The sequence below is a fragment of the Oncorhynchus keta genome, chromosome 20 (genome assembly GCF_023373465.1).
Source record: "Oncorhynchus keta strain PuntledgeMale-10-30-2019 chromosome 20, Oket_V2, whole genome shotgun sequence".
Lineage (NCBI taxonomy): Eukaryota > Metazoa > Chordata > Actinopteri > Salmoniformes > Salmonidae > Oncorhynchus > Oncorhynchus keta.
In genome coordinates this window covers 13035782-13052025 of record NC_068440.1, presented here as the reverse complement: position 1 = coordinate 13052025, position 16244 = coordinate 13035782, and the positions used below count along the sequence as shown (strand labels likewise).

General features: G+C 47.2%; 1 protein-coding gene across 7 annotated transcripts in view; it reads right to left on the bottom strand.

Moving 5' to 3' along the window:
* The window catches only part of LOC118399423 (A-kinase anchor protein 9-like), a 125824-nt gene that overhangs the window by 902 nt on the left and 108678 nt on the right, over window positions 1-16244 (bottom strand). For 6 of the 7 annotated variants that reach the window (XM_052472082.1, XM_052472088.1, XM_052472085.1 and 3 more), the window contains 15 exons: window positions 14795-14916; window positions 8828-9028; window positions 8518-8685; window positions 8067-8205; window positions 7264-7417; window positions 6924-7074; window positions 6365-6721; window positions 5345-5644; window positions 2959-3188; window positions 2698-2803; window positions 2245-2430; window positions 1807-2010; window positions 1400-1632; window positions 623-717; window positions 65-304 (listed from right to left, as the gene is read on the bottom strand). In XM_052472082.1, coding sequence (XP_052328042.1) covers window positions 65-304; window positions 623-717; window positions 1400-1632; window positions 1807-2010; window positions 2245-2430; window positions 2698-2803; window positions 2959-3188; window positions 5345-5644; window positions 6365-6721; window positions 6924-7074; window positions 7264-7417; window positions 8067-8205; window positions 8518-8685; window positions 8828-9028; window positions 14795-14916 — 2886 coding nt within the window. The remainder of the gene's footprint in view (window positions 1-64; window positions 305-622; window positions 718-1399; window positions 1633-1806; window positions 2011-2244; window positions 2431-2697; window positions 2804-2958; window positions 3189-5344; window positions 5645-6364; window positions 6722-6923; window positions 7075-7263; window positions 7418-8066; window positions 8206-8517; window positions 8686-8827; window positions 9029-14794; window positions 14917-16244) is intronic. The other variant, XM_052472084.1, reaches the window with a different exon arrangement.

Genomic DNA, 16244 nt, shown 5'->3' with positions numbered 1-16244 from the left:
ATTACATTATTTAACTCTAGATGGTGTGAAGTAGTACAGTTGGAAGTGTGTGTGTGTCTGTTACCTGACTGCACGCTCCCCAGTCTCCTCTGCAGGGCCTCCAGTCTGGAGATGTAGTCGGTGAGCGCTCGGTCAGGGTCGTAGTTCTGGAGGTGGGAGCAGGTCAGAGGGCCAGAGTCCCCAGCCATGTGGAACCTGTGTTGTGCAGAGGAGAGGGCGGACCTGGGGGAGGCCCCACTCCTCTCTCCGTACACCTCCACACTCCCCGGTTGCAGGTAGGGCGAGTCTGTCCTCACCTCATTACCTGAAGAGGAAGAGACAGTTGTCAGTCCTCTGTTTTCTCTCACAAAACAGGATCAATGAGCCAGTCAACGAAAAGGTAATTATACATTTCTGCTTTGCATTGAACCTGGCATTTTAGAATATTCAGGTTATTTATTTAGGTTAGCTAACATTGTGGACCACCTGATCAATCAGCACTTCATTGACTACAAGTGTGTAAGTCTAGGTTAGCCTAGCTTGGTTCTTTACAATTTAACTCAACCAGTCCATTCATTCCATGTGATTCTCCCAGTATATTTTCCTGTTGTTGGGATAGTGTGAGGAAATGTGATTTCCATACCCGTTGACTGCCCCAGGCCATTTCTGTTCACGTTGACAGATGTTATGGAGCTCATCCCCGTAGTTTTATGCCATCGCTTGACCAGGAAACGCATTCTGGAAGAACAGAACAGTCTGATTCAAAGATGTGCTACAGCACGTGTCAAACTCGTTCCACGGAGGGCCGAGTGTATGTGAGATTTCGCTCCTCCCTTATACTAGATTGATTTATTAAGGTCACTGATTAGTAAGAAACTCCTCTCCCTGGTTGTCTAGGTCCTTATCGAAATGAAGACACAGTCCCTCCCTAGAATGAGTTTAACAACTGCATTACAGAGGACCATTAGCCTACAGTACAATCAGAACAATCCATCTGTGTTTATTAAAATAACTACTGATATTATATGATGCTGTATGAACTCATAATAACAGGCGTTCACAATCCAGCACCTGTTTTGAAGTATTAACTAATCAGCTATAAACTTAAATAAACCTAAAGTATAATTTAGCCATAAGCTCCTCATAAAGGTCTTTAAAATGCAGAGCATTATAATTTATCAGCTATAGCCTCACAACAACAACAGTCTACGCTGCTCAGGAGAGGGCGACAGGAGAGGGCGACAGGAGAGAGCGACAGGAGAGGGCGACAGGAGAGGGCGACAGGAGAGGGCGACAGGAGAGGGCGACAGGAGAGGGCGACATGCTAACAATAAAACCCATATGATCATAAGCAACCAGCTATCCTATAGCCTTCTAACAGGTGCAACGCTATCCTACCACTCCAGTTCCAATTGTTTACCTGGAGATGGCGACGGAGACGTGGACGGCCGAGCGGAAGCGCGTAAGCCCCCGGCGGCTTTGTGTCAGGGACTCCAGGCTGCAGTTGGAGGGCCGGCTGCCCATGCGTGCGATGATCGACAGCGTGGCTTCCTCGCACTCCTGGAAGCCGCCGAGCAGCAGCAGCAGGTACTTCTTCTGGTAGATGAGGGCCTTGCGGAAACTCTCAGAGCGTAGGTACTTGCCATATATCTTCTGGAGAAGGGGAATAAGAGAGAGAGAAAGGAGGGTTGAAAAGGTGTGATAGTTAAGTGGGTTGTATAGATGTGCAACAACGTATTTGCTATTCAACTTTGACAAAGAGTGGAAAAGCGGTAGCTTTGAAAGAGGTAAGTGTCATGGAGAAATGCAGGGCAGATTTGAGCTCACCGTCAGTGTGGATTTGTCTGTCTCCGGTCCGGTCATGTCTCTGAGGGACTCTGTCCTGATCTCTCCTCTAAGTCGGGTCACCTCTGCCTGGGCTAGACGTAGGACCTTCTCCAGCCGGCTCCTCTCCCTGGTCCAGGCTTCGCGCTCCGACGAGAACAGAATGCTGGCCGGCTCCTGCTGCTTGTCCGCGCCACCTCTCCTGGACTGGAGGGAATGAGGTAGAGAGGGGTCGTGTTAGGTTGGTGTAAATTAAAGCAATGTCTCCACAAGCTACTTCTCTGCCATTTCTAGGTGCCTCCACAATCTAGCATTGTACTCTGTCCCATGTCCCTAAATTCCTGACCTGCCACTGGCCTTGTATAGTATTTGACTAGTGTTGTACTGATCCCAGACCCGTCACTAGCCCTTAGCTGCGTTAGTTATAGTATTGTAACTCACGCTGCCCCCTGATCCCAGACCAGCCTGGCGGTAACGTCGAAGCTCATCCTCCAGGCAGAGGGTCTGGTTGCGCAGATCGTTCTTCTCCTCTGTTAGACGGCTGACGAAGCCTGTGAGCTCAGCATTCTGCCTCAGCAGCCGCTCTGTCAGGGAGCTGGACTGGCCTCCCGCCACTAGTGCGGTGCTCTGTGGACACAGCAGAGAACAAATACCAGTGCTCACTAGCCACTGAAGTCATACAAATACTATATACATCAAGTAGAGTAGCTTCCTCCTACATGTGCAGGTGATGGGCAGGGGGTGACTATTTAAGTTTGACTAAAACTTTTGTTTGTTTCCTGTTGGGTTTTCTATGTGGTTAATGTATAATGTGTGAGCTGTGCTAAGATATTTTTGTCGGACAATAAACATCAATCTAATCTAAGTAGTCTGAAATGAAAAGTGTCAATTCACCAAGGGGACCAAGGGGAGAGCTGGAGACTGCTGCAGCATAGTGATGATCTCATCAATGTTCGACTGCAGCCACGACAGTCCTTCACTGTCCACCTCCGTAGTCAGCCTGCACACACAAGCATCAATCCACACAACCACAACATAAATCTACACCTGCACATATATTTACCAGTCACTACAACAGTTCACATCAATCAAATGTTGAAGTTGTGAATATATGTACAAATGTTTTGAGAAACTTGTTAAGAAACTGTGACAAACCTGCCAGAGCCCTTGCTGACCATGGTTCGGATCTTGGCTGCGATGAGCTGCAGTTTGCCCAAGACCTTGTCTGAGTGTTTGGGGTCATGGTGGGGGGCGAGGTTGCCCCCTGTCCCAGTGACTTTGAGGAGGGAAGGTGTGCTGGGGTTGACAGTCAGTGTGTCGCCAGACTTCTGCTTGAACACCCAGTCTCTGGTCCGGTCTGTGGGCTCGCCTTGCCACACAGCCTGCTACAGTCACAGACACAGGACAGAAATGTCATTATGATCACTTACCATTCAGAGCCTGAAGGTTATAAAAAATTATAAACTGGGTGGTTCGAGCCCTGAATGCTGATTGGCTGACAGCCGTGGTATATCAGACCATATTCCCGGCTATGACAAAACATTTATCTGTACTGCTCTAATTACGTTGGTAACCGGTTTATAATAGGATTAAGGCACCTCAGTGGAATATGGCCAATATACGACAGCTTTTAGCCGTCGTATATTGGCCATATACCACACCCCCTCGGGCCTTGTTTAAATATACAGACATTCTGAAAGTATTCAGATCCCTTAAATGTTTCCATTTTATTACGTTACAGCCTTCTTCTAAAATTGATTACATCTACAAACAATACCTCATAATGACAAAGCAAAAACAGGTTTATTGACATTTTTGCATATATATATATATATATATATATATATATATATATATATATATAATAAATAAATAAATAAATGAAATATAACATTTACATAAGTATTCAGACCCTTCACTCCGTACTTTGTCGAAGCACCTTTGGCAGTGATTATAGCCTCGAATCTTCTTGGGTATGACGCTACAAGCTTGGCAAACCTGTATTTGGGGAGTTAATCACATTCTTCTTTGCAGATCCTCGAAACCTGTCAGCTTGGATGGGGAGCGTTGCTGCACAGCTATTTTCAGGTCTCACCAGAGATGTTTGATCGGGTTCAAGTCTTGGGTTTGGCTGGGCCACTCAAGGACATTCAGAGACTTGTCCCGAAGTCACTCCTGAGTTGTCTTGGCTTTGTGCTTAGTGTCATTGCCCTGTTGGAAGGTGAACATTTGCCCCAGTCTGAGGTCCTGAGCACCTTGGAGAAGGTTCATCTAGGATCTCTCTGTACTTTGCTCCGTTCATCTTTCATTTGATCCTGACTATTCTTCCAGTCCCTGCAGCTGAAAAACATTCCCACAGCATGATGCTGCCATCACCATGCTTCACTGTAGAGATGGTGCCAGGTTTCCTCCAGACGTGACATTTGGCTTCAGGCCAAAGAGTTCAATCTTGGTTTCATTAGACCAGATAATATTGTTTCTCATGGTCTAGGAGTCCTTTCGGTGCCTTTTGGCAAACTCCAAGCTGTCATGTGCCTTTTACTGAGGAGTGGCTTCCGTCTGGCCACTCCACCATAAAGGCCTGATCGGTGGAGTGCTGCAGAGATGGTTGTCCTTCTGGAAGGTGTGAAGGTTCTCTATCTCCACAGAGGAACTCTGGAGCTCTGTCAGAGTGACCATCAGGTTCTCACTCACCTCTCTGACCAAGGCCCTTCTCCCCAGATTGCTCAGTCTGGCCAGGCGGCCAGCTCTAGGAAGAGTCTTGGTGGTTTCAAACTTCTTCCATTTAAGAATGGTGGAGGCCTGTGTGTTCTTTGGGAACTTCCACGCTGCAGACATTTTTTGGTACCCTTTCCCAGATCTGTGCCTTGACACAATCATGTCTCGGGACCCAAGACAATTCCTTCGACCTCAAGCCTTGGTATTTGCTCTGACATGCACTGTCAACTGTGGGTCCTTTTATAGAGAGGTGTGTGCTTTTCCAAATCATGTCCAATCAATTGAATTTACCACAGGTGGACTCGAATCAAGTTGTAGAAACATCTCAAGGATGATCAATGGAAACAGGATGCACCTGAGCTCAAGTTTGAGTCTCCTAGTAAAGGGTCTGAAAAGGTATCGGTTTTGTATTTTTAATACATTTGCAAAAAAATTCAAAAAACCTGTTTTCGCTTTGTCATTATGGGGCATTGTGTGTAGATTGGTGAAGGAAGAAATGTCAAGGGGTCTGAATACTTTCCGAATGCACTGTATGCTTGATTGTCATACATGGATAGGTGCAGTTTTACATGTGTTGTTTTACAGGGTCAGCAATAGAGCAACACAGCACAACAGAGTTAACAAGGCTATGTACTATAGAATATTTTATCATCATACATAGCTGGGTTCTAACAACAAGACAGGCTAATAGACGCAATATCGTAGTATCAATAGCTAAAACATATTTTCTCTAAAGCATAATTAAATTGTACTATCTGACACTAAAGCGCTGTATTTGGTTCATTCAATGTGTATGAATGTAGGATATATAAATGTGACCTACATTTTGGTTATCAGGCTGCTGCAGCGTCCCGCTCCTCTCCCCCTCTCTCGTCTCTCCCAGCTGGACCACTCTCTCCTGGAGCCTCTCCTTCTCTTGCTCCAGCCGCATCCCCTGCTGGACCTCTCTCTTCAGCTGCTCCATGGCCTCTCGTGCCTGCTTCCCCAGGCTTTCCAGCTGGCCCTTGGCCTCCCGCAGAGCCTCCTGGTCCTTGCATGACCTCTGAGCTGCAGAGATTAGCTCCTCCTCCCGTTGCACCGCCGCCAGCTTCTGGGCCTCCACCTCGTCCAGCAGACTAACCACCTGAAGAGGGAATAGATGGTCACAGGATTTAGTGGGAATGCAGAAGTAGTAAAGGTAAATATAGTCACTATAGCAGTAATGCCTATGTAATGTCGTCATGACAATTTGGAGAAAGCATATGCACCATATGATGAGTCACTTTGTCATGCAATTTAGTGGGGGTGCAGAATCACATCACATAACTAGTCACACTGCCAACACTATATTTTCACTAGCACTTTATGTGAATCTCCTGTGTGCAGGGCATTGATAGCAGACTGGCTGACGAGATCCACGTAGCCACACAGCAAGGAAGAGCTGTGACTCACTGGTCGGGAAGGGAGGCTGTTTGTTAATGCAATATTTGCTCAGAAATTCTGCACTGAAATTCTGACTCATTGATTGGTTCTCTCAAATGTTAATTTGAGACCTCGTTTGGATTTGAAAATCCAACAGTTGTAATGGAAGGGGGGCAATGTGTGGCCCTGCCTGTGAGTGTTGGAGTGAGAAAGACAGAGGAGGAACCAACCAGGATAAACACAGCCCCCTTCATTATCGACACATCGTAACAACATCAAAACAGCCATTCCAGACTAAAGTCAGGTGGACTGAGTTAGGCGTTAGCCAGACTATATTGATAGTTAGTGCCTTGTATCACATACCCATAGAGCATCATACGACTTGCTGTAACTAGTGTGTATGTAGGTGTGCGTCTGCTTCATCTACAAACAAACAGTCCACCTGAGCATGCTTCTTGTCCAGCTCCCTCTGCAGACCCTCCAGCAGACCTTCGGATGACATCGCGCCTCCCACCACTTCATCTTCCCCCTTCTCAGCCACCTTCCCCTCTGGGTTTTCTCTCCAGGAGGAGCCGTAGTGGCGATGCTCCTTCTCTCTCCCCAGGGCGTCACTCAGCTCCTGGGCCCGGGCTCGCTCCGACACTAACTGGACGTGGAGCTGCGAGGCCTGGGTCTGCAGCCTGGAGCGCTCCTGTTCGGCCTGGAGGGACAGCTGGGAGGAGGACTGGCGCTCCTGGCCTAGGGTTGAGGTCAGCTGGGCTACGAGACTCTGCTGCTCCTCCAGGGCCAGTTTGAGATCCTGGAGGGAAGGGGTGTAAAGACAGAGATACTTGTGAAACACACTTGAGTAGATAATATCCCAGTGACTAAGGTAAACATATCAGTAAATCACTACATTCAAGTAAACCCACACTAAAGTGAAGACATGTGGAAACAAGTAGGCAATTATACCTGAACACACTGGGACAGTAGTCTTCTACCTTCACTACAAACTGTCTTACCTCCAGCTCCTCTCTCTCCAGCTCCTCTTTCTTGTCTGATTTACACTTCTCCTTCTCGAAGGCCCACTGCAGCTCTCTGGCCTTCTTCTGTTCGTCTGCCAGTCTGTCCGTCAGGTTGTCCACCTCAGCAGCCTTGTGTGACATCTCCGTTCTAGAAACAAAGACAATGACACTGGGCTGGATCCATCCAACAGCAACTAGAAAGGTAAACTACACGTGTGTAATACCGAGGCTGGGAAGGAGAGTCGATGTTTGTTTCTGTATCCCTAAATAGTCATACCTGACAATGTTCTGCTCTTTCATGCGTCAAACTGTGTGTGAGCGTGCATTAAAACCTTACCTGACTGTGTCCAGCTCCTTCAGGTGTTTGTACTGGGCCTTGAGTGTTGTCTCCAGCTCTAGTTTGGTCTGGGCCAGCTCACCCTTCAGCTCCTCCAGGGCCCTGTCAGCCTGCAGCTCTGGAACACCACCTCTCTCCCTCTGCTGCTCAACACCTGAGGGGGACGAACAGCCAGACAATATCAAATCAAATGTATTCATATAGCCCTTCGTACATCAGCTGATATCTCAAAGTGCTGTACAGAAACCCAGCCTAAAACCCCAAACAGCAAGCAATGCAGGTGTAGAAGCACGGTGGCTAGGAAAAACTCCCTAGAAAGGCCAAAACCTAGGAAGAAACCTAGAGAGGAACCAGGCTATGTGGGGTGGCCAGTCCTCTTCTGGCTGTGCCGGGTGGAGATTATAACAGAACATGGCCAAGATGTTCAAATGTTCATAAATGACCAGCATGGTCGTATAATAATAAGGCAGAACAGTTGAAACTGGAGTAGCAGCACGGTCAGGTGGACTGGGGACAGCAAGGAGTCATCATGTCAGGTAGTACAACATGCAAGGCATTAGAATCAGCTGCTGTTTATCTTTTCTTTTTTCTTACATTTTCTTAAATGAAAATCGGTTGCACTGAGTTGAATAACTGTGACCTTGTCTATTTACTATAGACATTAGTCAATAAATCAATGAATTTATCCATCCATCCAGCCTCCACTCATTCAGCCCCCCCAGCCATTCATCCATCATCCCTATGTGTCCTTACAACTAACACACAAATGGCAGAAGAAACCACTGGAGAGCCAGACTACAGACCATGATTGGATCTGCCTCTCCTGCCAGGCTCCTGGCCTTGGATTTGTTCTAGCTGGGCCCGGAGCTGCCGGACCTCTGTCAGCAAACTGCTTCTGTCTGCAGTCTGGAGCATCCCCATGGCATCTCTGTGATGGGTGTCCTATAGATACACACAGCCACAGTTTAGCCTTGGAACTTAAAAACAAATGTACACAAATACATATGACCAAGTTTTTCTACAAGTGGAGAAACAGGCACTACACTAAAATGGCTCAATATTTTTTCTGTTACCTGTTGGCTATTTCCCCCTCTCCAGCTAGTTAATATGCTAATAATAACATAAGCAGGTAACGCTAACTTGAGTTTCAAATGTTTGTTGCTACCTGCTTGGCTAGCCTGTGCTCCAGCTAGTTGAGGCTAATGCTAAGGTTAGCCAGCAGTTAGGCTAAAGTATAATTCGTTTTTCAGTGACCTGCTCGGCTAGCCTGTGCTCCAGCTGGTTGAGGTGGATGATTGCGTCGCTAGTGTCCAGCAGGTCCAGTCGGGCATAGGTAGCACTCTTCAGCACACTCCGCTCCCTCACAAACACCTGCTGCACTGCCCCCAGCAGCTCTCCACGCCAGTCCGCCCTACCTGGGGTCTGAACATACACAAGCACATAGACATGCCTTAAAAGCTATGTTTAATTTAAACTGCAACCAACAAAATCTCTACTGTATTTAAGAAAGGCTACCAGCACAAAGTATCCATGCTACAATGTACAGATGCTACCAGTCCTGTACCTGTGTTTCCCTGCTGTGTGCCTGAATCTGGGTTATGAGGGCCTTGAGGGACTCCACGGTCGCTAGCAAGGCCTCTCTCTCGTTGGGCCAGCCCTGGGAATGGTCGAACAGGCTGGCTAGGTCAGCCTCGCCCTCTGGGATTGGAAGCGACGACAGGGACAGCACCTGCATGCCCTCCTGGTGCACTTCGCGCAGCAGGTTCTGGAGTGGACACACATGTACAGACATTCATCTCATGAACATTAAACCACGTGCAAACTAGACATCTTCACCAATACACTCAAATTGCCATTTAAAGACATTAAGGTTTTACTTCTAACCTACAAAGCATTACATGGGCTTGCTCCTAGCCATCTCTCCGATTTGGTCTTGCCGTACATACCTACACGTACGCTACAGTCGCAAGACACTCCTTATTGTCCCTTATTTCTAAGCAAACAGCTGGAGGCAGGGCTTTTTATGGAACGGTCTGCCTATCTATGTGAGAGACACAGACTCGATCTCGACCTTTACAGTGGCTTGCGAATGTCTTCACCCCCCTTGGCATTTTTCATATTTTGTTGCCTTACAACCTGGAATCAAATTTGATTTTGGGGGGGTTTGTATCATTTCATTTACACAACATGCCTACTACTTTGAAGATGGAAAATATATATATATATATTTTTATTGTGAAAACCCAAGAAATAGAAACCTTGAACGTGCATACCCCCCCAAGTCAAGCCTTCGTAGACACCTTTTGAAGCAATTACAGCTGCGCGTCTCTTGGGGTATGTCTCTATAAGCTTGGCACATCTAAACACTGGGATTTCTGCCAATTCCTGAAGGCAAAACTGCTCCAGCTCCTTCAAGTTGGATGGGTTCCGCAGGTGTACAGCAATCTTTAAGTCATACCACAGATTCTCAATTGGATTGAGGTCTGGGCGTTGACTAGGCCATTCCAACACATTTAAATGTTTCCCCTTAAACCACTCGAGTGTTGCTTTATCAGTATGCTTAGTGTCATTGTCCTGCTGGAAGGTGAACCTCCGTCCCAGTCTCAAATCTCTGAAAGACTGAAACAAGTTTCCCTTAAGAATTTCCCTGTATTTACCACCACCCATCATTCCTTCAATTCTGACCAGTTTCCCAGTCCCTGCCGAAGAATAACATCCCACAGCATGATGCTGCTTCCCTATGGGGATGGTATTCTCGGGGTGATAAGAGGTGTTGGGTTTGAGGCAGACATAGCATTTCCCTTGATGGACAAAAAGCTACATTTTAGTCTCATCTGACCAGAGTACCTTCTTCCATATGTTTGGGGAGTCTCCCACATGCCTTTTGGGGCTTAAGCAATGGCTTTTTTTCTGGCCACTCTTCCATAAAGCCCAGCTCTGTGGAGTGTACAGCTTAAAGTGGTCCTATGGACAGATACTCCAATTTTCTTTGCAGCTTTATCTTTGGTCCCTTTGCTGCCGCTCTGATTAATGTCGTTCTTGCCTGGTCCGTGAGTTTTGGTGGGTCGCCCTATCTTGACTGGTTTGTTGTGGTGCCATATTCTTTCCATTTGATTTATAAATGAATTTAATGGTACTCCATGAGTTGTTAAAAGTTTTGGATATTTTTTAAACCCCCAACCCTGATCTGATCTGTACTTCTGCACAACTTTGTCCCTGACCTGTTTGGAGAGCTCCTTGGTCATCATGGTGCTGCTTGCTTGGTGGTGCCCCTTGCTTAGTGGTGTTGCAGACTCTGGGGCCTCTCAGAACAGGTTTATATATACTGAGATCATGTGACACTTAAATAACGTCCACCTGTGTGATATATACATTTTGTGACTTCTGAAGGTAATTGGTTGCACCAGATCTTATTTAAGGGCTTCATAGCAAAGGGGGTGAATACATATGCACGCACCAGTTATTTTTTTCATTTCACTTCACTAATTTGGACTATTTTGTGCAGGTCCGTTACATGATATCCAAATAAAAATCAATTTAAATTACAGGTTGTAATGCAACAAAATAGGAAAAATGCAAAGGGTGATGAATACTTAAGCAAGACACTAAGTCTTTATTGAAGACGCATCTCTTCAGTAGGTCCTATGAGTGCAGTCTGGCCCAGGGGTGTGAGGGTGAAGGGCACTGGAGCGATGACCCGCCCTTGGTGTCTCTGCCTGGCTGGTTCCTCTCTCTACTGGGATTCTCTGACTCTAACCCTGAGTCACTGGTGCTCTTCCAAGCCGTCCCTAGGAGGGGTGCGTCACTTGAGTGGGTTGAGTCACTGACGTGATGTTCCTGTCCGGGTTGGCGCACCCCTTGTCTTCATGCCATAGGGGAGATATTTGTGGGCTACACTCAGCCTTGTCTCAGGGTAGTAAAATTGGTGGTTTGAAGATATCCCTCTAGTGGTGTGGGGGCTGTGCTTCGGCAAAGTGGGTGGGGTTATAACATGCCTGTTTGGCCCTGTCCGGGGGAATCGCCCTGGGACCATGCTTCAGGACTACCTGGCCTGATGACTCCTTGCTGTCCCCAGTCCACGTGGTCATGCTGCTGCTAAAGTTTCAACTGTTCTGCCTGCAGCTACAGCACCCTGACCTGTTCACCGGACATGCTACCTTGTAGGCTAGTTGAGAACAAGTTCTCATTTGCAACTGCGACCTGGCCAAGATAAAGCATAGCAGTGTGAACAGACAACACAGAGTTACACATGGAGTAAACAATTAACAAGTCAATAACACAGTAGAAAAAAAGGGGGAGTCTATATACAATGTGTGCAAAAGGCATGAGGTAGGCGAATAATTACAATTTTGCAGATTAACACTGGAGTGATAAATGATCAGATGGTCATGTACAGGTAGAGATAGTGGTGTGCAAAAGAGCAGAAAAGTAAATAAATAAAACAGTATGGGGATGAGGTAGGTGAAAATGGGTGGGCTATTAACCAATAGACTATGTACAGCTGCAGCGATCGGTTAGCTGCTCAGATAGCTGATGTTTGAAGTTGGTGAGGGAGATAAAAGTCTCCAACTTCAGTGATTTTTGCAATTCGTTCCAGTCACAGGCAGCAGAGTACTGGAACGAAAGGCGGCCAAATGAGGTGTTGGCTTTAGGGATGATCAATGAGATACACCTGCTGGAGCGCGTGCTACGGATGGGTGTTGCCATCGTGACCAGTGAACTGAGATAAGGCGGAGCTTTACCTAGCATGGACTTGTAGATGACCTGGAGCCAGTGGGTCTGGCGACGAATATGTAGCGAGGGCCAGCTGACTAGAGCATACAAGTCGCAGTGGTGGGTGGTATAAGGTGATTTCGTGACAAAACGGATGGCACTGTGATAGACTGCATCCAGTTTCCTGAGTAGAGTGTTGGAAGCCATTTTGTAGATGACATCGCCGAAGTCGAGGATCGGTAGGATAGTCAGTTTTACTAGGGTAAGCTTGGCGGCGTGAGTGAAGGAGGCTTTGTTGCGGAATAGAAAGCCGACTCTTGATTTGATTTTCGATTGGAGATGTTTGATATGAGTCTGGAAGGAGAGTTTGCAGTCTAGCCAGACACCTAGGTACTTATAGATGTCCACATATTCAAGGTCGGAACCATCCAGGGTGGTGATGCTAGTCGGGCATGCGGGTGCAGGCAGCGATCGGTTGAAAAGCATGCATTTGGTTTTTACTAGCGTTTAAGAGCAGTTGGAGGCCACGGAAGGAGTGTTGTATGGCATTGAAGCTCATTTGGAGGTTAGATAGCACAGTGTCCAATGACGGGCCGAAAGTATATAGAATGGTGTCGTCTGCGTAGAGGTGGATCAGGGAATCGCCCGCAGCAAGAGCAACATCATTGATATATACAGAGAAAAGAGTCGGCCCGAGAATTGAACCCTGTGGCACCCCATAGAGACTGCCAGAGGACCGGACAGCATGCCCTCCGATTTGACACACTGAACTCTGTCTGCAAAGTAATTGGTGAACCAGGCAAGGCAGTCATCCGAAAAACCGAGGCTACAGAGTCTGCCGATAAGAATATGGTGATTGACAGAGTCGAAGGCCTTGGCAAGGTCGATGAAGACGGCTGCACAGTACTGTCTTTTATCGATGGCGGTTATGATATCGTTTAGTACCTTGAGTGTGGCTGAGGTGCACCCGTGACCGGCTCGGAAACCAGATTGCACAGAGGAGAAGGTACGGTGGGATTTGAGATGGTCAGTGACCTGTTTGTTGACTTGGCTTTCGAAGACCTTAGATAGGCAGGGCAGGATGGATATAGGTCTGTAACAGTTTGGGTCCAGGGTGTCTCCCCCTTTGAAGAGGGGGATGACTGCGGCAGCTTTCCAATCCTTGGGGATCTCGGACGATATGAAAGAGAGGTTGAACAGGCTGGTAATAGGGGTTGCGACAATGGCGGCGGATAGTTTCAGAAATAGAGGGTCCAGATTGTCAAGCCCAGCTGATTTGTACGGGTCCAGGTTTTGGAGCTCTTTCAGAACATCTGCTATCTGGATTTGGGTAAAGGAGAACCTGGAGAGGCTTGGGCGCGGAGCTGTTGGCCGAGGTTGGAGTAGCCAGGCGGAAGGCATGGCCAGCCGTTGAGAAATGCTTATTGAAGTTTTCGATAATCATGGATTTATCGGTGGTGACCGTGTTACCTAGCCTCAGTGCAGTGGGCAGCTGGGAGGAGGTGCTCTTGTTCTCCATGGACTTCACAGTGTCCCAGGACTTTTTGGAGTTGGAGCTACAGGATGCAAACTTCTGCCTGAAGAAGCTGGCCTTAGCTTTCCTGACTGACTGCGTGTATTGGTTCCTGACTTCCCTGAACAGTTGCATATCACGGGGACTATTCGATGCTATTGCAGTCCGCCACAGGATGTTTTTGTGCTGGTCGAGGGCAGTCAGGTCTGGAGTGAACCAAGGGCTGTATCTGTTCTTAGTTCTGCATGCTTATCTAAAATGGAGAGGAAGTTACTTTTAAAGAATGACCAGGCATCCTCAACTGACGGGATGAGGTCAATGTCCTTCCAGGATACCCGGGCCAGGTCGATTAGGAAGGCCTGCTCACAGAAGTGTTTTAGGGAGCGTTTGACAGTGATGAGGGGTGGTCGTTTGACTGCAGCTCCGTAGCGGATACAGGCAATGAGGCAGTGATCGCTGAGATCCTGGTTGAAGACAGTGGAGGTGTATTTGGAGGGCCAGTTGGTTAGGATGACGTCTATGAGGGTGCCCTTGTTTACAGAGTTAGGGTTGTACCTGGTGGGTTCCTTGATGATTTGTGTGAGATTGAGGGCATCTAGCTTAGAATGTAGGACTGCCGGGATGTTAAGCATATCCCAGTTTAGGTCACCTAACAGAACAAACTCTGAAGCTAGATGAGGGGCGATCAATTCACAAATGGTGTCCAGGGCACAGCTGGGAGCTGAGGGGGGTCGGTAGCAGGCGGCAACAGTGAGAGACTTATTTCTGGAGAGAGTAATTTTCAAAATTAGTAGTTCGAACTGTTTGGGTATGGACCTGGAAAGTATGACATTACTTTGCAGGCTCTCTCTGCAGTAGACTGCAACTCCTCCCACTTTGGCAGTTCTATCTCGCTGTCTCTAATTTTGAATGATTGTCTATGAAAAGTCAACTGACATTTACTCCTGAGGTGCTGACCTGTTGCACCCTCTACAACCACTGTGATTATTATTTGACCCTGCTGGTCATTTATGAACGTTTGAACATCTTGGCCATGCTCTGTTATAATCTCAACCCGGCACAGCCAGAAGAGGACTGGCCTCCCCTCAGAGCCTGGTTCCTCTCTCGGTTTCTTCCAAGGTTACTGCCTTTCTAGGGAGTTTTTACTATCCACCGTGTTTCTACATCTGCATTGCTTGCTGATTGGGGTTTTAGGTTGGGTTTCTGTATAGCACTTTGTGACATCGTCACTTTGTGACATGTAAAAAGGGCTTTATAAATTAATTTGATTGCTTAACTTTACATTGCCAAGTGCAGTTCTTGTACCTTAATTCTGTCAGGCAGTGCATCGTCTGTCTCTTTTCTGGCTCCCTCTGGTGTGGTCCTGAACTCCTGCTGCAGGTTAGGCAGGTCGTAGCCTGTCCGCTGACTCCATTCAGAACTGCTGTCTGCAATAGGTTACACACAAGATTAACATTGCATATCAATGGAAGCAAAACACTTTCTTTGAATGGGCAAAGCATCAATCATTATGAACAGCAGAAAACATGTGCATCAACTCAAAAGAGTCATGCCATGACTAACAAATTCTGTGTTTGTTGAAACAGTATGGTATATACACTATATGACAAAAAAAGTATGTGGACACCTGCTTGTCGAACATCTCATCTCATGGGCATTAATATGGAGTTGGTCCCTCCTTTGCTGCTATAACAGCCTCCACTCTTCTGAGAAGGCTTTCCACTAGATGTTGGAACATTGCTACAGGGACAGCCACAAGAGCATTAGTGAGGTCAGGCACGGATGTTGAGTGACTAAGTCTGGCTCGCAGTCTGCATTCCAATTCATCCCACAGGTGTTCGATGGGGTTGAGTTCAGGGCTCTGTGCATGCCAGTCAAGTTCTTCCACATCGATCGCGACAAACTACTTCTGGACCTCGCTTAGTCATGCTGAAACAGGAAAGGGAATTCCCAAAACTGTTGGCACAAAGTTGGAAGCGCAGAATTGTCTAAATGTCACTGTATGCTGTAGTGTTAAGATTCCCCTTTAGTGGAACGAAGGGGCCTAGCCCAAACCATGAAAGACCCAGACCATTATTTATCATCCACCAAACTTTACAGTTGGCACTATTCATAGGGGCAGGTAGCAGGTAGCGGTCACCTGGCATCCGCCAAATCCAGATTCGTCCATCACACTGCCAGATGGTGAAGCGTGATTCATCACTCCAGAGAACGTGTTTCCACTGGTAGCAAGCCAACACTTGGCATTGTGCATGGTGATCTTAGGCTTGTGTGCAGCTGCTTGGCCATGGAAACCCATTTCATGAAGCAACCGACGAACAGTTCTCATGCTGATGTTGCTTCCAGGGGAAGACTAGAACTCGGTAGTGAGTGTTGCAACCGAGGACAAACAATATTTACGTGCTACGCGTCGGTCCCATACTGTGAGCTTGTGTGGCCTGCCATGTCGCTGCTGAGCCGTTGTTGCTCCTAGACGCATCCACTTCACAATAACCGCACTTACAGTTGACCGGTGCAGCTCTAGCAGGGTGTAAATTTGACGAATTGACTTGTTGGAAAGGTGACATCCTGAGCTCTTCAGTAAGGCCATTCTCCTGCCAATGTTTGTCTATGGAGATTGCAAGGCTGTGTGTTTGATTTTATACACTTGTCAGCAACGGGTGTGGCTGAAATAGCCAAATCCACAAATTTGAAGGTGTGTCCACATACTTTTCTATAATCAATCGTCAACATTTTTACAACACCTTACTCATTC